Here is a 25821-nt window from a genome sequence, read left to right as displayed (position 1 = left end):
GCCTTGTCTTAAGTGAAATGATGTTTTCCAGATTAAATGTAGGTTCCTCTCTGAGGTAATCACAGTATTTCAAAAGTTTTTTTTTTTTACATATAAAGCGGGTTAAACAGTAACTATGAGTTAACCACAGAGAAAATTTCAGAAAACTTTTAATTTTTTTCCATTGGAATCAGCATGGATATGTGTATATGGATGGTTCAATAAATATATTTTTATATACATGTATCACAGAAATTTTACATTACATTTTCAAACTGCAGAAATAGATTTTTTTAATAAGCCAAAAAATAACTGCCATAACTTTTATGACTTCATGCAAAAATGGAGGTAAATGGAGTAAGGGGTAAAAAGGGAATCGGTTGTTTCAGGTTAAGAGTCCAGTAAGAAGTAAAAATGTTACATTAAGGAAGCGATTGCTTAACACGCTGCTTAAGGTGGTAGCCAAACAAATCCTTAACTGCAGCATTAAGGCCATACCAAGTTTATACATATATACAAAGGAATTTCCATATAAAAGACATACTATCATATTTTCTTCTGGGAAAGGGTGAGGAGCTTTGTAATTCTGACCCAATTTTCCAGGCCAATTAATTGTTTAAGATGTCCCCAGGCTCCTTCTAAATCTCTTCACTTTGGCTAGCTGTCAGTTGCTTTTCTGTGGGCTTGTGACTTTTGTAGTTTCTTATGTGGAAGTATGAATCATCTTGAACCTCTTCCATTATGGGTGATGAAACACTTTGTAGTTTAACTCACACTGCCCAGGCCAGCATATTTTTAAAATCTCCCAAAAGCATTGGAATCACAGTTGGAATTGTGACTTGCAGTTGTTTTACCTGTAACAGACTGACTCCACAGCCAATGCTGGCATTATGACCTGAAGAATTACACAGTTGGTTCTTCGGGGTTAAAATAACTTTTTGAGTAGTTAAAGTTTAATTAATCAAATTGTGAGGTTTCCAGGTAACATTCCTTGGACCTGTTGAAAATTAACACTTTTATCCCTTACATGACATAAACTTAGGTTCCTTTTTGGAAAAAAGGAAGTGTAAAATCATTCACAGGAAAATAACATGGGTTTTGCTCTTCTGTCTGAACATCAACTCAGGCAACTTTTAAGACAAAGGGTAGGTCTTGTGCAAATATCCAAATGTGTGAAATGGGGCAAGTCTAAGGGCAAGTCCTTTGGAGATGACTTCCAGTTAGGCAGAAGTCATCTGCTTTGGCAAGGTTGGGGTAAGACCCTTGAGAGTGCACACTCTGGCTCTATTGGCAGAAACTGGCCCATCTTAGTGGATGAATCTTAAATGAAAAATAAAGGTTACTAAGCTTTAGGTAAATTATGTAAATAAACCCTTTTCCCTTTTGATGGAGCCTTTATTTGATAATGTTCTAACTACTTTGGAATGTTGTAAATCAGTCTAATACTACCTTTTCATTAATGTTGCCTTGGCTTTGGATTGGAAATCACTAGTATTCCTATTTGTCCTATGTTCTCTATGGGCTGTTTTTCAAGTATGGCTCCAACATGTTTACAACAATTATGGCTGCAAGGTAATTCCATCTCCTATGGGTTCCCTGGGGCAGTCAGGGTTGAGAATGAGGTCTCTGGACATGGCCTATCTTGAGAGAACCAAAGAATTGTGGTTTGGAAGCCCTTTTGTTATGCTTGAACACTTAAGAGAGTGAGCACTCCCCTTTCCAATCATGCACCAACTGCTCTTAATCCAATATGATGCTATTTACATTAATAATTTCATCAGGTCTAGATAAAGTGATTTTATTTTAGCCAACAGGTCAGTTTTGATGCTGATCTACACAGTGAGACATGGATGTCCTTTGGCTGTCTTGTTCTTACCTAGAGGGCTTAAAAGTGTTACGGGTTTTGTCTTGGTCACTTTGTGGTTCACTTTGTGTACATTTCAAGTCATTATAGCAGCTTAAGACATGTATTGTGTCCAGCTTTTCAAACATATTTGGAGGCCTCTGAGGTACCAGCTATATTTGTCTTGAAAGTAGAACTTGGCTGTTGAGCTTTTTTTCTCTTTAGATAGCTATTTTATCTGTGCTCAGTATACTAAGTAGCAAGAGGCACCCTTCGGGATTTAATTCATCCCATTTTAACTCTCATTAGTGCTGAAAATATAGTGGATTGAGTACTGGAAGATTGAACCATTAAAGTATGAAGTAATACGAATTTTAAATGCTCTGAAGTGCATTTTGGGACCATCAGTTTTTTAGCTTTCTGCATGGCATTCAGGCATGGGAGCATGCTACACCTTTAAATGAGGTAGAATAAATCTAATGTGGAAACCATGGAGTTTAGCAAACTGCTTATTTGATACTACTTTTCAACAAGATTTGAGGAAGTCTTTCATTTACTAGGGTAGGTAATACTGACCTATTGCCCCACAACATTCTTTCTAAAGATTGCCCAAGAAAGGAAAATGGTTAAGAAAAAAACTACAAGCCAGTGACGTTTTCTTTTTTTTTCTATTCATATCTGACTCTTCCCCTCCCCCCCCTTTTGTCTTTATGGACTTGATCTTATGGTTTGAATAGAGAAGTTCTGTAGGTTGGAAGGAGTCATTTCAGATACAGCTAACTAATAAAAGACATGCTAGACTGTATTTTCCTTCTGTTTACTATTTCAGATCAAAAGGTTAGTAGTATTTGGATCACAAGCTCTCCTTTAGAAACATGTGCATTGTATTAAGTATTGGCTTGATAGTTGACAAAGCTACAACTCTGGAAGTTTTTTCAGAATCACTGTAGAATAGTGAGCTAACTATAGAGCTATGACTTTACCATACCTGTGTTATCCCTTTCTGGTGTCTACCTAGCACAACTAAATGCTTAATATTTGGGTTGATTGATGCCCTTGATGTGAATTTCTAGTGGGTACTATATTTGCTTCTGAGATGAAGGAAAAGATCAGTTCTCCCAAAGTAATAAGTACAGGGAAATCTGAATTAGGTTGGAAGTATCAGCTAATGGGAAGAAGATGGAATGAGCTGCTCTGCCCATGAAGGGATACTTTGTTGATTGGTCTTTAAGAACTGTCTTGATCCAGAGTCCTGATCCCTTATTTTATATTTAAGATGGTTATGATGTATTTCAAATCCCATCTTTCCAAACAAGCCTATTGTTATTACACTTTAGCCAAATAGGTCATCACTATACCATGTTTGTAACCCCTTGTTTTTTACCTCCATATTTTTACTCATGTTGTTCCCTTTGCTGGAATACTCTCTCCATCCATCACAGCCTCCTCTTTAAAGTACTTCTCAAATGGCCCATAAGCCTTGAAATGTTCCATGGTTTATTTTCTTCCTGCTCCATGGCACCCTCCTTTCTCCGTTAATATTTTCTGCACCCCATATTAGTGATTATTTTGGCACTTGGATCATCCCCTTCTATGTTGAAAGAAAAAAGGCTGTGTTTCATTCTGATGCTATGCTTTTAAGGTACACTGCCCTGCTATAATAGATTTAATAAACAGGTGGATGGGTGATAGGCAGGTGTAAGGGAGGTTAAAAAGAAAGCTGACAGACTGGAAAGAGCATACATATTCTAGTCCTGACTGACACTAATTTTTTTTTAAACACTAATTTTTTGAGACCTGCTCCCTGAGCTTCTTTGTAACTCAGACCTTGAAAGGCTGAGCTGCTTTTTCTCCAGGCTGGGACATTTCAAAAAGTCATCTAAAAGCAAGTCTGTAGAGTTACCTGAAGACTCACTGATTCTGACTCAAGGTGACTAAATAGGGTCCATCCAGAGTGCCCCTTTTCTCACCAGCATCCAGAACTGCACAGGAGTTGCTGCAGTAGCTATAAGCCATTCCTGGTGTCACTGCTACAGCTCCTATTCTGTATGCCTAAGGCTAAGCTTCTGGATACAACTGAAGGGACCCAGATGAAGCCAAGTGGGACCTAGGAATCGTGGTAAGCAGAGGCCTTGTCCCATGAACTTGTCTGGCTAATTAGCACACATCCAATTACCCAGGGGATTAAGTCAGGAACAAAAGGACTTGGAGGCAAGCTACGTTTCTACTTAGAATATTTTTTAGGGTGGAGGGGTCTTTCCATACATTTCCCTGTAATTCCATTTTCTCACTTTATTTCCAGAGCCTGGGGGCTGGGTAAGGGTTTTAAAGAAGCATTAGAAGGCCCTCCTTTACTGAAACATTGGTCAGCTTGCCATTTTTAATACTCTTGTTGCAATGGTATCTCATAGGAAGAGATGCTCTCATTTTACCTGAATACCTGCCTGAAGGAAGTGGTTTACCTGTGTTAACCCTTTGAAAGGTGGGGGAGACCACAATTACATAAATTCAGAATTAACTACTGTTTTAGAGACTTAGCTCACATGTCCTGTTGTCCAGGAGACCTTGGATTGTCCTTATGAGACACTTTCTCTGAATTCTGTCTCTGCCTCCTCCTCTGTCACCATATCTTCCCTTGAGTGAGTTCTTCATATCCATGTCCTATCTCCCAGCATTTTAAGTTCTTTAGTTAGGGATGGTGTTTATCTTTCGTTCCCGTGCCTTGGCATTGTTTGTAGTAGGTTCTTAGTCTTGGTTGAGTGAATGCCTTATAAAGGGATTCCAGAGTTTTGAAAGACTTAAGAAGTCTAGTCCTTACTCTTGCTGCTGGCCAAATCTAAGCCATTCCAGGCACACCCTGCTCTCATGCAGGACCACAAACCAGCATATTCTCACTATCCTCCAAATGGCATATATTCCCATCCTGCCTTGTTGCTCCACAATTCTACAGCCACTAAATGGCCCATAGCAACTCTAAATCCTTCATATGCCCAAAACTAGATTAGTAGGCTCTCAACTATTAAGGTGGGCTGATAGATTTGCATTGTTTATATTCAAGTTCTGAGAAAAGGAAGGCTACAGCTTGTCCTGTTTGGCTCTTAAGAAGATTGATTTTGAGTCTATTACAAGATTGTATTCCTTGGTGTTTAAAAAATTATAGGAGCTTAGATGTTTGTGTAAGTAGACTGTACCAAGGCAAAAGGGTCCAGCAGTTACAAGATTCATTTAAGTTAAAATGAACTAATAAACATTCTTTTTTTTAAATGATTAAGTAAGTTATCACATCCATCACTTGGTTTTTATACTCAATAATTTGGGAAGCTAGAGCTTTTTACAGGGTGACTAAGGTCACAGTGGGCCAAATAAGTTGTTGAAAGTCAAAAAGCAGGTAAGTGGAAGAGGTAAATAGATCATGCCTATTTCCAAAATTTAGCTTCATGTTGTCTATAGAATCATATCCGAACTTTGGTAAGACTTTGACTTGGGCTAATAAACTTTCTAAGCCTCAGTTTCCTCATGTATATATTGAGAAGATCAAGGCCATTGTGGGAATTATGTAATTTAAATTGATATATAGTGGTACCTGATAGCTGTATTGTGATATTGAGCATTCATTCACAATCTGTTACTAGTCCACATGTGATTGACACCTATTTGCAGAGCTATGTGTGCCTTTTATGTAGGTAGTATTCAAAGGATACCTGGGCAAAAGGGATGTGGGTGCTTGATAAGTGGAATCAGGACTAGAATTTAGGTCTTTTCAGTGTCTTTTCAAGCTCTGAGGTAAGCACTGAGGGGCTAGTCCTGAAATGTCACTGAATAGCCTGGTCTGTAGGACAGGTGGATTTGGTTTTTGGGGAGCCAGCCTCAGTTCTGAAAGCAAGCTCTTGGATGACCTCTTCTGGCAAAAGAGGAAGACGTAAGAATTTCAGAGAGTGAGACAATGACAGTGCTTTACATTGTTTACAGTGAGGGGGTGAGGTTAATACGAATTGTGTCATTCTTATCCAGACAGTGGACCTGTGATGTGGTTTTTACTGTCCCCAAATACATAAAGAAGCCAACTGCATGCCCATGGTAGTTGCATCTCCGCTTTCTTGGAAGCTAGTGCCCTTTCTGCTGCACTAGAAAACCACAAATGGGTATAGAGAGGAAAACTGAGAGGGTAAGATGAAGAGTGGGACCAGCTTAAGTCTGGAGGCCTTGTGTTTTTCAGCAGCTAAAAGACAACTGGAGAAGTGGCTTTAAAAGAAAACTTGACCGCTGGTGGAGGAAACCCTTCAAGCTCAACGAATTCAATACTTCTGTTGTACAGATAGGAAAGCTGAAGCTTGAGGGGGAAAATATGTAGAATTTTACAGGGACGATATGGTAACCACCTAGATTATGCAATCACCATTTCACTGTATTTGTGAAACATTTGTTATATCATGTATGTATCCCTTCTAGAGTAGGGTAGGAAATGATTGATTTACAGTATGGTTTCTATTTTATTATGGGAAATCTAAAATGGTCTTAAAAAAAAATTCTAAACCTTGGGAACAAGAAAAAAAGTTTCAGTTTGCAATATTCTCATTAATTCCAGGACCAGATGAAGAGAATGAAGATCATTTGTCATAATGTCAACCTATAAATATTTTGAAGAGATTCCATTGATATAAAGCATAAATATGTCCTTGCTGAGAAAGATAGGAGCAGTGTTTTCTGACTATAAGGAGTGTGTGTTGGAGCTACAGGAGTATGGAAACCATTTCAGAAACATCATTGCCTGGGTGAGGTTTTGTTTCTGGGTCTGGCATGGAGTGAGCTGGCCCAAGTCCAGCTACACCTGCTATAATATTTTTTCTTTATATTACTATAGTGTAGCTCAAGGTCTGAATTTAGATGACTCTCTAGTAGTCTGGAGCAGTCCCACTTTTTCTGCCTGTAACTGCAGGCAGCATAATGGACAAATAGGGGGAAATATTCTTAAATCTTGCTGGAAGTTTCTTGGTATGATTAAATTGTATGTGTGGGGAAACAGGCGGGGAGGGGAATTGGTTGGAGTCATTGGAGTTACTTCCCTAGGAGTATTTCACAAGTTCTGCTCTGATGTGTTTCTCTTTGATTCTTCCAGAGGTTCTGGCAGAGAGAACTCAACTGCCATGGGAAATGGGTTACAGCCTTCACAGGACATACATGCTAAAATACCAGAGTGGAATGTTGTCCTGGTGTTTGATGGGATTCTCAGGTGAGAAGCCAGTCTTAGAAGCAAGTTCAATAGTGCTGTGAAATACTTTCTTTCATGGCCAAAACAACAACAAGAAACTAAGATTGTAATCAGCTTGAGGGCCAAGACTCTCCTCTTTCTTAACCTCTCCCTAGTTGCCTACCACAAGGTCTGGGATGGGGTTCCAACCTTGACACTGAAACAGGGAAATAATGAAACCTTCTCTAACATACAGTATACCCTTTTCTTTAACCCATCAAAGTATCCAGTATTTGCCTTTGAAAAATCTCCTTCGGCTTCCTCTTTTTAACAGGGTAGTGAGCAGGCCAAGAAAGGCCAAGTAGCTTACCTGTGTTTCCATGGTGAGCCTGAGGGAGCACCAGAACAAGGACTCACTTCCTATTGGCCTCTGTCCACCTCAGAAGGCAGGTGTTTAAACAGGATACTGAATTTCTGAAGTCTTTTTAAGAAAACAGTGGAATCTAAAGAAAGGCAGGCCAAAACCAAGGCCATGCAGGGAATTGTGCGGCAGGGCAAGTGTGGGAATGGGAGACCGTTATGCTTAGATCTGTATGAGACAGCAAATGCCTTTTGTCCCCACATGAGGTGGCTGGTACTGCTCTGTAGCTGGTTAATGGCCTTATGTAGAACATAATTTTCGTCACTGGGCTCTTGAAGGGTATATTTTGGGCTTGCCATTCTCTAGACTCTGACTTTTTGACCCAATGTTCCAATGGAAATTTTCCAGAGCAGTGAAGTTTCAAAATGCACATACAAGAGGAAGAATAGACATTGCAGCCTTACAACAAACAAGACAGGAGCTACTATGTCCATTCTAGTCCTCCCCACCCCCCATCCCCTCAGAAATAAACCAGCATCTTCTGGAAGTGTTCGGTTTCACAAAATGAGATGCACAAACTGATGAGAAAGGAAATGCTGGCAGGGAGGCAGTGGGAGGGGCTGGGGGAGAGCACAAGAGGGAGAAGTAATGGTCTGGATGCTAGCTGAAGAAGCCTTAATGATCCTAAAAATTATTGGGCAATAATTTCTACTTTGGAACTCATTTTGCTGTTCTGAAGAATGATAAAGCACCTTAATTATTGCTTTAAATAACCACACAGCTCCATCAAAACAGCATGTAATAGCACCCATGTTTGAACAAACCTATCTCCTGCCATTGCTGTCTTTACAGCTTGAGAAATTCTAAAGGAAGCAACAGGATAATAATTTGGTAGAGGCATCATCTATTCTGGGCCCTCAGCATTCAAGATTACTTGGGTGGGGAGGGCAGCAGTTTAGGATTTTTCAAAGTTCTATATTTCTGCCAGGATTTCAACCTACCCAAGGATATTCTTATTGGGATTTCAGGGTACTGTGAAACCAAAGCCTTTCCAACATACACTTTTCCTTAACGCTGATAGCAAGTAGTTCAACAAGCCAGCTCAAACACAACAAGGCATATTTCTTTTACTCTTTCCTTTGGTCAGGATAAGCTATTTCTGGCATTGTAGAGCTGCAGAAAAAATAGAGGATTCTCAATTCAAGTTCCTGGAGTTGATTTCTGGGAGAAGGAGCTTAGTGGAGGAAGAACAGATAAATCATATTTTAAGAACATGTTTGTTTAGAGAATTTTTGGTCTGATAGTTTCCTGGATCAAAGACACTTTATATCAGAGAGTAGAGGTCCATTCGACCTTCCTCAGCAGACCATACCAGCCTCTTAGAGTGCAAGCTTTCTAGTCAGTCTGAGAAACAACAGCCCATAGAGAAGACCCTTTTCAGAGCTGGGGTGGAGGGCGGGGAGACCGTGCAGAAGGTACTTGTTGAGTGAATCTGGTAGCTTCCAGAAAGCGGTACTCATCATCTCTGGGCTGGGATTCCAGTCAGGCGGGAGAAATGTTGCCAGTCTCTGCTCTCGACCCCAGTCCTCAGGTTCATACAGATTGTACCACCAGCAAGCCCTTCACTTGCCAGCTGCTTTTACTAAGGAGGCAGCTACTGCAGACATGGTGAGAACTCTGCTCCCTTCAATTTCAATGCGTTACAGTTAACTAAGGAGTCTCATTTTCACAGAAGACTGACTCACCCGTGATGGTAGCAGCTTAGCTGGGACTGATCTCTGCAATCTAATATCATGGAGCCTCAAAAAGACACAATCTCTTTTTAATGATGCCCATAAAAATGTGTGCTCTTTTTTTTTTTTTTTTTTAATGTGTACTTTGAAGGGAAGGGACCAACTCCTGTCATATTTCTCCCTAGTATGAAAAAAGTCTATGACAAATATTGATAGGCTTCTTAGAGGGAAACATTTCTTATTTATTGAAGCTTAGAAGAAGAAATAATTTGGGTCAGATCACCTTCTTTTTTCTTTTTCTCTCTGTCTCTGTCTCTCTCACATGCACACTCTGCATCTTTCTATTCACTCCTGTCCTTGGTCACTCTCTATAGCCTTAGCCAAGAATGGACTCTTGAATGTTTGAAAGGACCAGAGGGTGGCAGAGCTGAGCCATTTATTTTGGCTGTTCTTAAAACTAATCTAGGTAAGTTGCAAACTAAGGTGAGAAGTTATTAGTATTATTATCTATCTGCTTAGTTGATATTTCTTAATTTAGGTGTAGCTGCAGAATTGGAGGAGGGTGAACTTACCATCTGCTCTATGCCAGTATCCAGTTCAACCTTCCTGTATAAATACTGGTCTAACCATGTAGATGGTTTGAAAACCAGCAAACCACTTATTACATCTAAATAAGGTTTTCCCCCTCCCATAACATTTGGCATATGTCATCCCCAAAATAGAATATATCCTCTGTGCACAAACTGAAGAGGAAATTAAGAAGGCATTGTCCTACTTGTTGGAGCCAGCTAAAAAATGGTCTTGGCCTAAATTATCTAGTTGATTTTTTTTTATAATGATAAAATCTATTTTTGTTGATATGGTAAAGATCATATCATGGTAAAAACCATTTGATATGGTAAAAAAAATTACCATTTGATATGGTAAAAACCATGATAAAAACCAATTTATTGCTCAATCCTTACCTCATTATATATTAATGATAATACCTTCTCTCTGAGCATGCTCCATTTCTAATTCACGATGGTATTTTTGACTTTATAATGATTGTTCTTTTCCCACCACTGCTCATCTTTGACCAAGTGGAGCAAAAAGCAAAATGAATCTGCAAAATTTCCGAAGAAGAAAGGTGACAAGGATTGTGTGGGTCCATGTACGTGTGTGTGTGTGTGTGTATGCGCATCTGGAGGGTTCAGAAATCAGAAAGTGACAAACTTTTCACTGTGTAAACCTCCCGTAGTTCAAGCACATGGACCAGTTAGAACTGGAAGGGGTTAGAGATCTGTACCACTCTCCCCACTGTGTTTGTAGAGGAACTAAAGCTAAATCATTTACTGAGGGTTCCTCAACATATTAGTGGTCGGACTAAAATTCTGCTTCTTGTTTTCACTGCTATAATGTATTCACTCAGATTAATTTTCCATGAGGAATACCAAGTTTGAAATAGTTGGAGGAAAAATATCAGTGACCTTGCTCTGTGTCTCAAAAAGATGACTCTACTGTCTGTTAGATGCTGTCAACTAGCCCTGGCAGCTCCCAGAGGGCCTATAGGTTGGGTACGGTGGCAGAAGTTCAAGGACCCAGCAGAGGTTGGGCAAATGGCCTAGTGATTTCTCTCTTTCGGAGAGATTCCAGACACCTTGTACGAGGAGCCCAGTTTGAAATGTGCAGATACTGCTGTGTGAATGGAGGCAGAATGTCTTGGAACAATTGGTGCTGTCTTTAGTCCCTGGCAGAGACCTAACGCCTTTGCTGCTTGATCACCTAGACATCAGACATTATGAATTTAGTCCAGTAATGAGTAAACTAGAGAAAAGGGCTGCTTTAATTTTTTTTAAATTAAAAAATGTTTTTCCCCTTAAAGTGAATAAAGTGCTAATGAAAGGGTCAAATAGCCTCTCCAATGACTCACGTGCCACTGCAGAATTGAGGATTTCCTCCCTTAATTAAAGTGAATGTCGTGCTAATATCAGTTCAGTCTGGAACTGGCAGTATTTGTTCAAATCTCTCTGTTTCACCCTTCCTCCTTTAGATGCAGTTTGTGGTGGGGAAAAGGATAGTCGTAGATGAGAGATTCCTACTCAGGATTCCGGGTTCTATCCCACATCATCCAAGGCTAGAATACAGTTTAACTTTCTGGTCTACCCAGGCCAAGAGAAGGGAAGGCAATGACTTACTGACCTTGAACCTGGATGTAAAAAGTTTTTTCATTCAAGCCTCAAAGCCAAATCCTTTTTTGGCTGCACAGTGCATTTTCTTTACCAAGATCACATTAGATCTTTGTCTTGGCTTGGTTTTTTGGGGGCCTCTATAGAGGTATTAGCTATTGTGCCACAGGGAATGGGAGAAATTTCCCTAGGGGAAGGAGTTTTAGGGAAGAGTTAGGCTCCCAATGTCTTCCTTCTTTCCTCCCCCACACTGGGGATACTCTAAAGCTACACGTGAAACCCCAAGCCTCAGGACAAACTGATTGTCTGCTGTGTTCCACCATCTACCACTACTTTGATCCAGAGCCAAGACACTAACATGCAAAGGAAGAAATGTACCCAGTATTCTGGTCACAGGCCACAGCAGGAAGCATGCCCCGTACAGCAGTGCCATCATTTCAGGCATGATGCTGTTGGCAGAGAGGACAGAGGCTCCTGGAGGCTACTCCTATCTTTAATTCTATGGTCCCTTTTGCAAACCTTCCATCAGTGAACATCCATGTCCTTTAGCAGGCCCCCACCCTTACAACTTATTTCCTAGTCTCTCTCCTTTTTTTCTGGAGTGCGCTAGCTAACCTGGGATAGTTCTGGCACTTCAGAGTTAGAAGGAAAGAAATATTTATCTAACTTTCCTAAATGTTAAAGCTAAGCAAAGCACCAAAAGAAAAACAAAAAAGACTTATAAAAATATAATGGGGTCATCCCCCCACGCTTCCCACATTATTTGTGGCATATGAAATGTCAAAATATAATGAACAGACTTTCTCAACATCACTATCTCTTTCCACCTGTATATATCTGAGTTGTGGCTGCCTCATTACTACCCTTTCACATCTTAAAACTTCACTCTGTAGAACCACTATATAATAAATCTACTTCATCCCACGGACCCCACCTTCCCAAATATATATCCACTTGCAATTCCAAAGAGACTCTCCAAAAAAATAGATATTTGAAAAAAGTGCATCTGTGTATACTCCATCTATCTGCATATTTTTCTTGAGATTATTACTTTTTTTTAACCATAAAAAAGATTGCATATTAGCAATATAACGGGAAAACCATGGCGGCCATTTCTAGGTGGCAGTGAAGGGTAAGTGGGGTGGGTGTTGAAGCATAGAAGCAAGAGGGCTCAGAGAGAGGCAGGTGTGGTCCTTAGCCTTGAGACCTGAGGACTGATATGGGAGTTATCTTGATTATCAATCCTTGGACCTCTGAGATTTCCCATCTCCTTAGTCATACCCTCTCTTCTCTCCATCTTTCCCTATTTCCACACCCATGACCAGGCCGCATAACCCTCTTGAAGCAGAGGTGGAATGGCTTTTTGGCATGTGTCCACCCAGGCCAGTTTGAAGACAGGCATGGCATTTGGAGGGCTGTGATATGGGACACACACCAGAGCAAGCTTATTTGTGACTATTTCCACTCTGGGAAAAATTGTCTGTCACTTCTGTGACTATAAAAATTTAAGCAGTTACTAGGCTGATAGGTTTAGAAACAAATCTTTTGTTCTTGTGTTTTGCATTAATATTAAGCATGAATATATATCATATATTACATTGCTTTCCTTCTGCTCTGGGGCAGACTGCACTCTTCTTCCAAATAGGAAAACTGCACAGCCCATGGACTCAAATTTTTGAAAGCTGTTATTCCCCCACTCCCTACCCCCCACCCCTAGCCCTCCCCTTCCTCCCGACCCCTCAGTTCTTATATTAGAAAAGCCCTTCCCACCCCCCTCCCACCAGCCCACCCGAGGTTAAATAGTGCCACATTCTAAGATTCATGCATCACTGCATTTTGCTATTGCACATAGTGCAGAGAAAGGAGTTTGTATGTGTGCCCCCTCCCTCTCCTTTTCTCTTCCTTAGGCTCTCGGATTCCTGTGCTATTCCCAATCTGCCCTCTCCCAGCCTCCCCCCACCCCTCCATCCCAGACCGTCACTGGTTGTGAACATCCTCCCTGCGGACAATCTTGTAGATGATCCAGTAGAACATGTTGAAGATGAGGAAGGCCATGGGGAAGCCAATGCGGGATATTTTGTCGATCTTCTTGGCCCTCTGGATGAAGAGTTTTCGCATCTCCTCTGGGGACTTAGATGGTGCGGGAGGGGGGTTGGTGGTATTGTTGTTGTTGGCTCCTTTAACCGAGATGCCATCTTTGGCCTGCAGACAGGCTGGGCCCATCCCATAGGCAGAGAAGTTGAAGCGGCCTTCTCCAGCCTCATCCTCCTGGAATAGATTCAGCATGGGGCTCTACTTAAAATAAGACAGGGGCTGGGCACCCTCCCTGCAAGGCACTCCCCTGGGGGCCAGGCCAGGCCCATCTGGTTCTCCCTGCCTCTATCATTCCAGGTTTTCTGAAGGCTTTTAAGCTGGCTGGGGAGTTATGCCTTATAGAGGGGCGCCACTTGCATGCTGAAACAGATGCAAACCAGGGGATAGGAATATGCCTAGAGTATGCAGACCTATGTCCAAGTCTGGCTTGGTCACTTGCTGGCTGTGTGGCCTTAGGCAAGTTACTTCTTTGAGTCTCAGGGGTTTTTACTTCATCGTTTCCTGTGAGGGAAAATATTCACCCTACTACATCAAAAGGTTCTTTTGATCATCAGAGGTTATACATGAGCAGATGTTCTGGATGCTGTTTTGTTAGAAATCAAGGGGAAAATTTGGAGAGATCCCCTGCTTTGCCTCTGTTGCCTCCTTGCCCTCTTTTTCCACCCCATTCCCCAGATGATGTTTTCTTAGGCATGGGTTGGAGGGAGGGGGCAGATGGCCTAGGAGAGAGCAATGCTATGGACCTCACCTGTTTACACGGCGGGGAAGCCATAGCTTCTTTCTCCCTCCACGTTCCCACAGCCCTGGCACTTGTGACCTCAGACGTACCTCTGGATTAAGTTATCATTCAAGGCCCTCCATCATTTGGCTTCAACTTACCTTTACAGGCTTCTGTCCTTCCCCTTGCTTTCTGCTTTGCATACCTGGCAGTTCGGTTGCACTTTGCAAGTCAGCCCTTGTGCATTTCTCTCTCCCTGCCGTATATGCTCACTACCAACATGCCTGCTGCCTTTATTCTTCTAATTTCTCCATTTCCCAGCTCCTGGTTATCTTTTACTGATCTGACTTATGGAGACACTGTTGTCTGCTCTCATCATGTCTGGCTTTATCATCTTCCCGGGTGAGCTCTGGTGGCACCGAGAGCCTCAGCTGAGCTGTTGATTCAGTGTGTAGCTCTGGGGAATTTTTATCAGCTCACATTGTGCTCCTAGGGAGTGAGGGTTCTTAGAGTAGGAGGCCTATCTTCTGCTTGTTCCTGTGTAGGACAGGGCTGACGTAAAACAGAAGACACAGTAGAGGAGCCCCTTTCCAGGTCTGTTCCTCACCCTTGCTTGGGCCACCCTAGGAGCAACTTGTGACAACTTCAGCCCAGTCTTCCTCCTGTCTCCAGTCCGGTCCCCCCAACCCATCTGAGTTGTCATAACACAGATCTTATTGGTCTTTTGTTTGAACTTCTTAATAGGCTGCCCCTGGCTTCAGGATAATTAACATCCTCACATGGTAAATGAGGCTTGGGTGACCTGAACTCTGCCTGCCTCTCCAGTCTCATCTGTGCCGTTCTCCGTCTGGCATTCTATGCGCCAGTCACCCTGAAATATGTACATATATTCAAAAGTGCCATTCTCCTTTTTCAGCTGTGGGCCTCTGTTCAAATTGTTCTGTCTTCCTGGCACATACTCCTAACCTCTGCTTCCAATGCCTTCTCTTTCACTGAACTAATGTCTAACTCTGAAGCCTTCCCTGAGGGCAAGGATAGTGAGGTGCTCCTGCTATGTGCTCCATGAGCTCCATGTACATCCCTCTCTTTTTTTTTTAAGCTCTTATCAAATTATGTTTCTTTAAAAAAAAAATCTTTATCTCTTGCAAACCTTTTTATTTTTATTTTTTAGAGAGTGAGGGTGGAGCAAGGGCAGAAGGAGAGAAAGAGAATCTTAAGCAGGCTCCATGCCCAGTGCAGAGCCTGACATGGGGCTGGATGTTAAGACCCTGAGACCATGGCCTGAGCCAAAATCCAGAGCCAGATGCTGACTGAGCCACCCAGGCGCTGTACATTATGTTTCTTGATTCATGTCTATTTCTCCCATTAGACTCTAAGCTTTATGAAGGCAGAGTCTTACTCATGTTAATTGCACCCTCAACACTGAACATATGCACAGAGTTCCTGGACATATGCTCAAAACTCAGTAAATATTTGTGGAATAAATAAGTAAATGTTTACTAGTATATCTTCACTACTCCTAGTTTCCTTTTTTTTCTTTTTTCTTTTTTTTTATGAGGTTATATTCCTGGCCCCAGGGGATTTGAGACGTGAAAAATGCTCAAGAAATCTTTGGCAAATGGTTGAATCTGGTCCAACACCCTCACGGCAGAAAGGGGGAAAGAACATGTGCTTGGCAAATAGATCTCAATAAATATTTGTCTCTGAGTAGGGCAACAGTAGAAGGTTTGTGCCAGGGCCAAGGAACGGAGTTGGGGGCAGCTGTCCACATTACTGGACCCTGCGCCTGGAAGGGGGTTTGAGTCCAACTCCATTGCTTACGAGTATAAATCTGCCCTAGCTGCAGGATGTGATGCTTGAAAATGTTTTCTCGCTGGGTTCTAGTTATGCAAGGGAAGCACCAAATTAATTTTATATACAGCTTTGGGCGAATTATTCTCTGCCTTCCTCATCTATTAAACATGGGAGTGGAAGGGGGGGAGGTGTGGCCTGGAGGCCCCATCTAGTTAGATGATCATCAATTTCACACTTTAGCTAGGAGAAAGGAAATTCGCTAGAAATGACTGGAGAGAGGCTTGCTATTCCTGTTCTCTCCAGCAGATGGCAGGAAATGAAAGCTTGGGGATGGAGCCGGGGGAAATCTGGTTGTCTCTTCTAGAACCCAGGGAGGTTGGGAGTGTGCCTGCCCAGTTGGGATCGCAGATTTCCTAATAATCTGACTAATGAGGCCAGCCAGGGAATTTGAGGACCAGATGTTTTGTGCCCAACAAATGAGGTAACATGGGAGGATGGTGGGAGTTGAGGAGCCTGGCCAAGATCACAGGCTCTGACAAACTCAGGCATGGAGCTAGTTACTTTTCACTCACCATCTGGGGCTGAAATCCCCCTCTGCACCCTTCCCACTGAAGGGAGGTTTCTGCAGCCCAAGCTTATGCACTGCTGATGTACAAGCCACATCCAGAGGGGGTTACTGCAAAGGAAGGGCTGCTTTATGCAATTCTGCATCCTTGTAGTTTCTGACATTTCAGCCAATTTCAGAACCCTTAGGAACAAGGTCACACTGATTCAGCCACACATAAGGGGCTGTGCAGGAGAAATGTGAGTGAAGATATGAGCCAGGGCTGAAAAAAATCTCTAGTCAGAAGAGACCATGGCAAAGCAGAGAATGTGTTCCTACCCACAGGCAGTTCTTATGACCTTGTATCAGATGGGACGTGAATCCAGTGGGACTAGAGGCTGTGACTTTTTGAGTGAAGATAAAAGTGTGATTTTTAAATGCTGGCACCTTATTTTAGACTTCTAAGACACTGCTAGTGAAAATACAGATAGATGCATGTTGGATTAGAACTCTGGCTGCTGGTTTTTGACCTTTGCCTTGGGATAAGTCTTGCTTCTTATTTGTGATCTAATAAATCTCAGGGTTATTTTTATTGGCTTCAGGATGGAAACATTGATGGACAGATAAGCAACTGATGGTATAGGGTCAGTAAGAGCCGTGGGACCTCAAGAACCTACCCTGCTTTTGCCCCTAGCACCTCTGTGATCCTAGTGACTTGCTTCTCCTTGCTGTTGTCACTTGCATGGGCAGAGTGGACAGAGATGCCCTCTAAGAACTCTTTCAGCACTACTAACATGCTGTGAGAGAGGGAGGAGGGAATGGAGCCCAGATTTCTGAACAAATCTGATAGTGGCTTTATTGACATTTCACCTGGCCCCAGAGAAAGTTTAATTTTCCTCTAGTGTGTAAAACTGGTAGGGAGTTGGTGAGGGTGGAGGCAGCCTTTGGAAGTACTGTAGGCCCCTCATACCGCACATTTGCAGGGGATTCCATTTACATTTAGCCTATGCAAATAGCATCCCCTGGAGTTGTGCAGTGCACAGTCTACTGGCCTGATGCTAGTCAAATATTTTGGACATAATCTTCCCAAATAAGTGTCCTTTTAACAAATATATTAACTCTCTTTTACCCGAGGAAAATGGAAAAAGCAGCTAGCCAGTGGGAAAAAAGGAAAAATAATAAATTCCCAAGATAGGCATGTTTGGTCAGTTCTTTGCTTGGATTATTTTTTTTGTTGTTGTTTTTTGGTTTTTTTTTTTTTTTTTTTTTGCTTGGATTATTTTAATAGTCAAAGGCTAAGTATCCAATGGGCAGTAGGGTCTAAAACTAGAGGTCTTTTGAGAATGCCTGTCTGGCTTGCTGCACTGAAGATAGTTTTCTCTTCCTTTTTTTTTTTTTTAGATTTTATTTTTTTATTCATGAGAGACATACAGAGAGAGAGGCAGAGACACAGGCAGAGGGAGAAGCAGGCTCCATGCCGGGAGCCAGATGTGGGACTCGATCCCGGGACTCCAGGATCAGATGTGGGACTCGATCCCAGGACTCCAGGATCACGCCCCTGGCCAAAGGCAGGTGCCAAACTGCCGAGCCACCCAGGAATCCCGATAGTTTTCTCTTCTAATGCAGATTTAGAAGGATGGTTACACCTGAACACCCATAGATATTTTCTGTCTTGAAATGTCTGCCTCCTGCCTATGATAAACTACTAGAAGTTAATTGAATCAGATAGCTGATGTTTAAGAAATACACTGATGAAAATACTGTGTGCGTGTAATCATTTTATTCCCTGGCCCTTATGTGGCAGGAATCAAACTTAAAGCTACCTCATAATCTGATTTAATCTTCACCACAGTCCTCCATTGTGCCAATTCAGTCCATTTTACAGATGGAGAAACTGGGCCAAGAAAAAGGCTATCTTTAAATCACAGTGATTAAAAAAAAAAAACAAAACAAAAACACAAACCAGGGATGGGATGCCTGGGTGGCTCAGCGGTTTGGTGCCTGCCTTCGGCTCAGGGCATGATCCTGGAGACCTGGGATCAAGTCCCATGTCAGGTTCCCTGCATGGAGCCTGCTTCTTCCTCTGCCTGTGTCTCTGCTTCTCTCTCTCTCTCTCTCCCTCTCTCTCTGTGTGTCTCTCATGAATAAATAACTAAAATCTTAAAAAGAAAGGGATACCTGGGTGGCGCAGTGGTTTAGCGCCTGCCTTTGGCCCAGGGCGCGATCCTGGAGACCCGGGATCAAATCCCACGTCGGGCTCCTGGTGCATGGAGCCTGCTTCTCCCTCTGCCTGTATCTCTGCCTCTCTCTCTCTGTGTGTGACTATCATAAATAAATAAAAATAAAAAAAAAATCTAAAATCTTTGAAAAAAAAAAAACAGGGTCCTTTGACACAACACATTGCAGCTGAGTAGTAGACAGCTATTTGAAGCAGGTCAGTCTAAAGCTTATACATCTGTGGTGTATGGCAGGTATTGGTATGGCCTGACAGGTCATAGTGTATTATGGGTTCTTGTTTGCTCTAATCTAATCTATTGCTGGAAAAACTTCTGGGTAGGCTCTCTGACCGGAAGGGCTCCTCTTTGTTCATTAGGTTATCCCTTTGTCCATTTGTTCAGTAAATGCCTATAGTATATTCACTATGTGTCAGGCATTGTGTTGGTTACCAGAGACAGCACTGAGCAAAAATAGACCTGGTCTCCACCATTATGGAGCTTATAATTCAGTGGAAGAGATAAGCACAAAACAACTACATCATTGAATGTATAATTGTAAATCAAGATAAATGTTCAGAAGGAGGGAAACTGAGTTCTATTAGAGCTTGACCTTTGTTAGCTCACACAGCATCCTTGTGCAGATTAGAAAAAATGGCATCCCTCCTTTCTAAACATATGAATGGGAATCCCTTCCTTTGGCTGATACAGTCTATGCTGAGACAGGTCTTGGGGAAAAGTGCTTCATTGGCTAGGGACCTGTGTAGGATATAGTCTGCATGGCCATACTTGACAGCCTTGCATGAGAACCTCACTACAGGACCTAGACCTTGACTCAGGTATCAGGAAAGATGCCTCAGCTAAGAACCAGAAAATAAGTGCTTGGTTAACACTAAGCAAATGCACGGGGAGGGCATTCCAGGAAAGAACAAGACATCTAAAGTCCTATGTGTACGTTTGAGCAACAAGGGAAAAAATTAGGGTAGTTGGTGCTCAGAGATCAAAGGAGAAAGTGGTGTAAAGATGAGGCTGGAAAGAAAAGTGGATTCTCTGATATCCAGAGGTGAGGATTACTAGAGAGCATCTCCAGTTCCTCCAGCAATAGCCACAAATTCTCCAACTGTGAGACTGCACTCTCACCTTACATGTCACAAAAAGATGGATACAAATCTTTCTCTTCCTTATCTTAATGATGGTACTTTTTTCAATTTCTGGAAAAATAACAAGCCCAACTTCCCTTTTGACTACAGTCATCTTAAACAGATCACATCAATGATAAATGTCACCACTGTAAAAACTACTTAATTTGTAAGGAAATTCTGTTTCATAGTAAAAATAATTGTGGTTGGAGGAAAAAAAAAAAAGGTGAGGTGAGGTCTTTGGGGAAATATTTATAGACCAAGGTGTACTCCCAGTTTGTTCCCACAGACGGCACTCTCCCCAATGGCATTTGCTGGTTGGAACACAGCCTCTGAGTTAGCAGAGGTTGGTGACTGTGTATAGATGGTCTGCCAAGTAGTTTTTTATTCACACCCTCATAAAGTGAGAGAATGCACTCTGGGGGAGAATCTTGCATGAGGCCCCTTTTATGGAAGTAGGAAGCAAAGACCTGGCACTTGGACATTCTACTCAAAGATCTTACCTTTTGTGGTGCAGTGCCCTTCTAGAACCAAACCCTTGGAAATAATGCAGCCTTGCAGAAAACACCAATAAAAATCTTTCAGCCTGCCACGCTTCAAGGTCACAGCTAGTTATTATCTTAGACCCTCAGTGTTTGCTCTATCACTTCTGTTTTCAGGTATAACTGGATCATTTCTATGTGTTATGGTTTGAAGAATAACTGCCTACAGACCCAACAAGGCATTATTTATGGGATGGGAAGTTAGGTCTTCTAGGACTTCAATCCCTATTTTATATCTGCCTTATGCACTGAGAAGGATGGTCCAGTCAAACACATATCACAAGACAAGGCTGCTTGGAACTCTTCTGTTTACTACCAACTCTCCCTCCTTAGGTAGTGATTCAAAGTCCTACCTTGTGATGTCTTCGCTTCCTCCTGAATCGGAGCAGCTCTTTGTGCTGCCGAGACACAAAGTTGACAGCAGCATACTCAAGCAGGGCTGAGAACACGAAGAGGAGGCACACTGCCATCCAAATGTCAATGGCTTTCACATAGGACACCTGAAGTGGGGATGAGAAGAACACAGGGGCATGAAGGTAGGGGAGAATGAAATATCTCAATATTTCTGCTCCTCAGTAACTCCCCCATCACCCACTGCTTTTCCCTCCTCAGCTGGGATATTAGGAAGGTACAAAGGAAAACAGAAGAAAAATGAATCAAGAAGACTGTCTAAAACACTAGAGAAAATGGAATATGGTACCCAGAAGAGTAGTAAAGAGAGGAGGATGGGGTATCTAGCAACAAAATTGAGTGAAATGGAATGTTGTGTTTAGTCTAAGGGTGATAGGAACAGAATGGTATATATATCATTAAAAGTAAACAGATGATGTTAAAAAGTGTCAGAGTAAGATGTTCAAGAATTCTTTTCTCTATAAAAGGAATGAAGACAACAGCAGAAATGGTCAGAATCAACTGTCTCAGAAGCTCTGTTAACCAAAGGCTAACAGCAATCTTGAAAGAATTTACTTAAAAAGTCAGCTGAATGCCAGTAAGAGCATCAAACTTTGTAGCATTAAAAAAAAAAAAACAAAAAAAAACAAAAAAAAACAAACCTAGCTTCATTGAGATGTAATTCATATACCATACAATTCACACACTTAAAATGTATATTTCAATAGTTTTTAATACATTTGAGATATATGCAACCATCATCACAGTCAATTTTGGAATGTTTTCATCACCTCCAAAAGAAACCTAGTAACCTTTAGCCATCATTCTTTTCCCTATTCCGCCAATTCCTGTCTCTCCCCCTACCCCATCCCAAGCAACCATTAATCTACATTCTGTCTTTATAGGTTTCCCCATTCTGAGCTTTTCCTATGAGTGGAATCATACACCATGTGTCCTTTTATGACTAGCTTCAATTACTTAGCATATTTTCAAGATTCATCCATGTTGTAGTCTTTTTTCTTTTCTTTTCTTTTCTTTTCTTTTCTTTTCTTTTCTTTTCTTTTCTTTTCTTTTTTTTCTTTTCTTTTCTTTTCTTTTCTTATCTTTTTTTTTCTTTTCTTTTTTTTCTTTTCTTTTCTTTTCTTTTCTTATCTTTTTTCTTTTCTTTTCTTTTCTTTTCTTTTCTTTTCTTTTCTTTTCTTCTCTCTCTTCTCTTCTCTTCTCTTCTCTTCTCTTCTCTTCTCTTCTCTTCTCTTCTCTTCTCTTCTCTTCTCTTCTCTTCTCTTCTCTCTCTTCTCTTCTCTTCTCCCCTCCCCTCCCCTCCCCTCCCCTCCCCTGCCCTCCCCTCCCCTCCCCTCTCCTCTCCTCTCCTCTCCTCTCCTCTCCTCTCCTCTCCTCTCCTCTCCTTTCTTTTCCTTTCCTTTCTTTCCTTTCTTTCCTTTCTTTATTCATGAGAGACAGAGACACAGGCAGAGGGAGAAGCAGGCTCCATGCAGGGAGCCTGACGTGGGACTCCATCCCGGGACTCCAAAATCTCACCTCGGGCCAAAGGCAGGAACCAAACCGCTGAGCTACCCAGGGATCCCCTATATTTCATTCTTTTAAAAAAAAAAGATTTATTTGAGAAAAAAATAATGCAAGCAGGAGAGGAAGAGAGAATCCCAAGCAGATTTCCCGCTCAGCATGGAGCCTGCTGCAGGGCTTGATCTCATGACACTGAGATGATGATCCATGCCAAGACCAAGAGTCAGACACTTAACTGAGCCACCCCTATATTTCCTGTCATTCTTTATTATGGCCAAATAATATTTCATTACGTGGATATACCACATTTTGTTGATCCAGTCATCAGTTGATGGACATTTAAGTTTCGACTTTTGGGCTATTATGAATAATGCTGCTGTGAACATCTGTTGTACAAGTTTTTGTGTGGACATATGTTTTCATTTCTCTTGGGGCCTTGTGGTGTTTTAACCTGCCAAATTCCTGTTCTCCTGTCTCCAGTTCTGTGCTAGCCTTGAAAACCAACAGCCTGTAATCATTCTGAAAACCAGTATCCAGGCAATCAGTGGATGGGGTAGAACAGAGTTGGAGCTTCTTTAAAGCCCCATTCCCAGAGAACTGTCATTATTTAACTTGTCTTCCTTTCTGAAAGACCTCACTCACAAAAAAGGCTGTCTTTATTTGGCCTGACTTGGAGCTGGCCCAATGTGAACAGCCTTTTCCCTGGAGGCATCTGTTGAAAACAGTCAGTGGCAATTGTTGAACATCACATCAGCCTGAGGCAGTAGGTAATAGTTGAGGCAAACAATAGGTTGATTAAAAAAGCTTAAAAGGAAAATCTGGGGGAATGAGATGTCCATAGGGGGCTTTAGAAAGCTCTGACATATTTCTGGGAATTGCTGTGCATACTTAAGCCTGTGTTCTACTCAGGGAAGACCTGAGAAGGCCCCTTCGCTCTCAACTCTGTCTCACCTTGACACACTGAGCAAGCTGCAAGTGAAGGGTAAGGCAAAACTGTAAACTGCTTGGCTGAGTGTTGGAGGTGTGTTCTAATATATCTGTAGAGCCTTAGGAGAAAGTTGGGAGATTTCTAGGTTCCACACATTTAAGCAAATTTCTGTCCAATTTTAGCTAACCACCAAGCGGGGCAGAGACTTCACTGACCCTATACAACAAAGACCATATACAATACAATACAGACCTTAGAGAATTAATTCACAAGAGTTACTAAACAAACAGCAACAAGAATCTGATTTCCTGAGATGCCATTACATTGTGTAAAATGTAGTTTTCAACCCAAAATTATAAGATATACAAAGATATAAAGGATGGCCTTGCAATGGACTAATGTTTGTGTCCCTGCCCCCCTCCCTTCATTAACTGAAATCCTAATTCCAACGTGATGGTATTTGGAGTTGGGGCCATTAGGATGTCATTAGATCATAAGAGTGGAACCCTCATGAAGGGATTAGTGCCTTTATAAAAAGATACCAGCTAGCTAGCTAGTTCTCTGTCCACCCTGTGAGGATATAATAATAAGTAGGCAATTTGCAACTGCAAGAGGGTCCTCACCAGAACCCTACTATGCTGGCACCTGATCTCAGGCTTCCAGTCTCCAGAACTCTGAAAAATACATTTTTGTTATTTATAAGTCACCCAGTCTCTGGTACTTGGTTATCGCAGCCCAAATTGACTAAGCCCCATACACAGAAAAAAAAAAAAAAGTAGTCAAAAGAAGCTGCCCCTGAGGAAGCCCAGATGTTGGATTTACTGAAGGCTTTTTTTTTCCCCCAAAGATTTTTAATTTATTTATTCATGAGAGACACATACAGAGAGAGGCAGAGACATAGGCAGAGAAAGAAGCAGGCTCCATGTAGGAAGCCCGATGTGGCACTCCAGGATCACGCCCTGGGCCCAAGGCAGACACTCAACTGCTGAGCCATCCAGGTGTCCCTTACTGAAGGTTTTAAATCAGTTACTTTAAATGTGTTCAAAGAACTAAAGGAGACCTGTATAAACAACTAAAGGAAAGTACCAGAATAAAGTCTTACCAAACAGAATAGGAGATAGAAATGATAAAAAGAACCAAATAGAAATTCTGGAGTTGAAAAATAACTGAAGAGTTCACTAGAGAGGATAAATAGCATATTTGAGCCGACAGAAGAATCAGTGAAGTTGAAGAATCAGTGAACTCGAGGTTATCTTGTCTGAAGAACAGAATGAAGAAAAATGAACAGAGCCTCAGAGATCTGTGAGGAACCATCAAATACACTAACATGTTTAATGAGTGTGCCTGAAGGAGAAAAAAGAAGCAAAATATTTGAAGAAATAATGGCCAAAACATCCTCAAATTTGAAGAAAAACACTAATGTCCACATCTAAGAAGTATGAACTCCAAGCAAAATAAAGAGCTCCACACCTACACACTTCATAATCAAACTGCCAGAAGACAAAGAGAGAATCTTAAAAGCTGCAAGAGAAAAGCAACTCATCATATACAAGGGATCCTCAATAAGAATGACAACTGATTTTTCATTGGATTGATTATATACTTTTAAGTTGGAGTGGGGGAGTAGAGATTATTAAAGCACAGAGATGACCCATGGGCATAAAGAACTGCATTGCAATTGTGAGGAATGAGTTTTCTTTCTTTTTTTTTTTTTAAGATTTTATTTATTCATGAAAGACACACACACACACACACACACAGAGGCAGAGACACAGGCAGAGGGAGAAGCAGGCTCCATGCAGGAAGCCCGATGTGGAACTTGATCCCAGGATCCCAGGATCACGCCCTGAGCCAAAGGCAGACACTCAACCACTGAGCCACCCAGTCATCCTGAGTAGTGAGATTTCTCGTTAGAATTCAAGCAGTCTAATACAGATGGCTAACAGACACATGAAAAAATGCTCAACATCACTCATTATGAGTGAATAAAAACTAAAACCACCATGAGAGATAACACCTTACACCTGTCAGAATGGCTAAAATTAACAACTCAGGAAACAACAGATGTTGGTGAGGAGGCAGAGAAAGAGGAACCCTCTTACACTGTTTGTGGGAATGCAAAGTGATGCAGCCACTCTGGAAAATAGTAGGGAGGTTCCTCAAAAAGTTAAAAATAGAACTATACTATGACCTAGCAATTGTACTACTAGGTACTTATCCAAAGGATACAAAAATAGTGATTTGAAAGGGCACGTGCACCCCAATGTTTATAGCAGCATTATCAATAATAGCCAAACTATGTAAAGAGCCCAAATGTCCATCAACTGATGACTGGTAAAGAAGATGTGAGGTGTACACACACATATACACACACTGGAATATTAGCCATCAAAAAGAATGAAACCTTGTCTTTTGCAATGACATGGATAGAACTAGAGGGTATTATGCTAAATGAAATAAGTCAGAGAAAGACAAATGCCATATGCTTTCATGCATGTGGAATTTAAGAAACAAAACATGAACATAGAGGAAGGGAAGGTAAAATAAAATAAGGTAAAAGCAGAGAGGGAGGCAAACCATAAGAGACTCTTAACTATAGAGAATAGACTGAGGGTTGCTGGCAGGAGATGGGTGGGGGTGGGGTAATGAATGATGGGCATTAA

The 25821-nt window shown here is 41.6% G+C and overlaps 1 protein-coding gene across 1 annotated transcript in view; it reads right to left on the bottom strand.

Annotated features, from left to right (window-relative positions):
- Positions 1-13080: 13080 nt before the first annotated feature.
- The window catches only part of GLRA1 (glycine receptor alpha 1), an 85461-nt gene continuing 72720 nt past the window's right edge, over positions 13081-25821 (bottom strand). Inside the window, exons 8-9 of the mRNA XM_072824429.1 lie at positions 20670-20816; positions 13081-13540 (exon numbers count right to left, since the gene is read on the bottom strand). Of these exons, the coding sequence (XP_072680530.1) occupies positions 13250-13540; positions 20670-20816 (438 nt within the window). The 3' untranslated portion in view covers positions 13081-13249. The remainder of the gene's footprint in view (positions 13541-20669; positions 20817-25821) is intronic.

The sequence above is a fragment of the Canis lupus genome, chromosome 4 (genome assembly GCF_048164855.1).
Source record: "Canis lupus baileyi chromosome 4, mCanLup2.hap1, whole genome shotgun sequence".
Lineage (NCBI taxonomy): Eukaryota > Metazoa > Chordata > Mammalia > Carnivora > Canidae > Canis > Canis lupus.
Note: the sequence above shows the minus strand (reverse complement) of the source record. Positions and strands in the feature narration are given on the sequence as shown.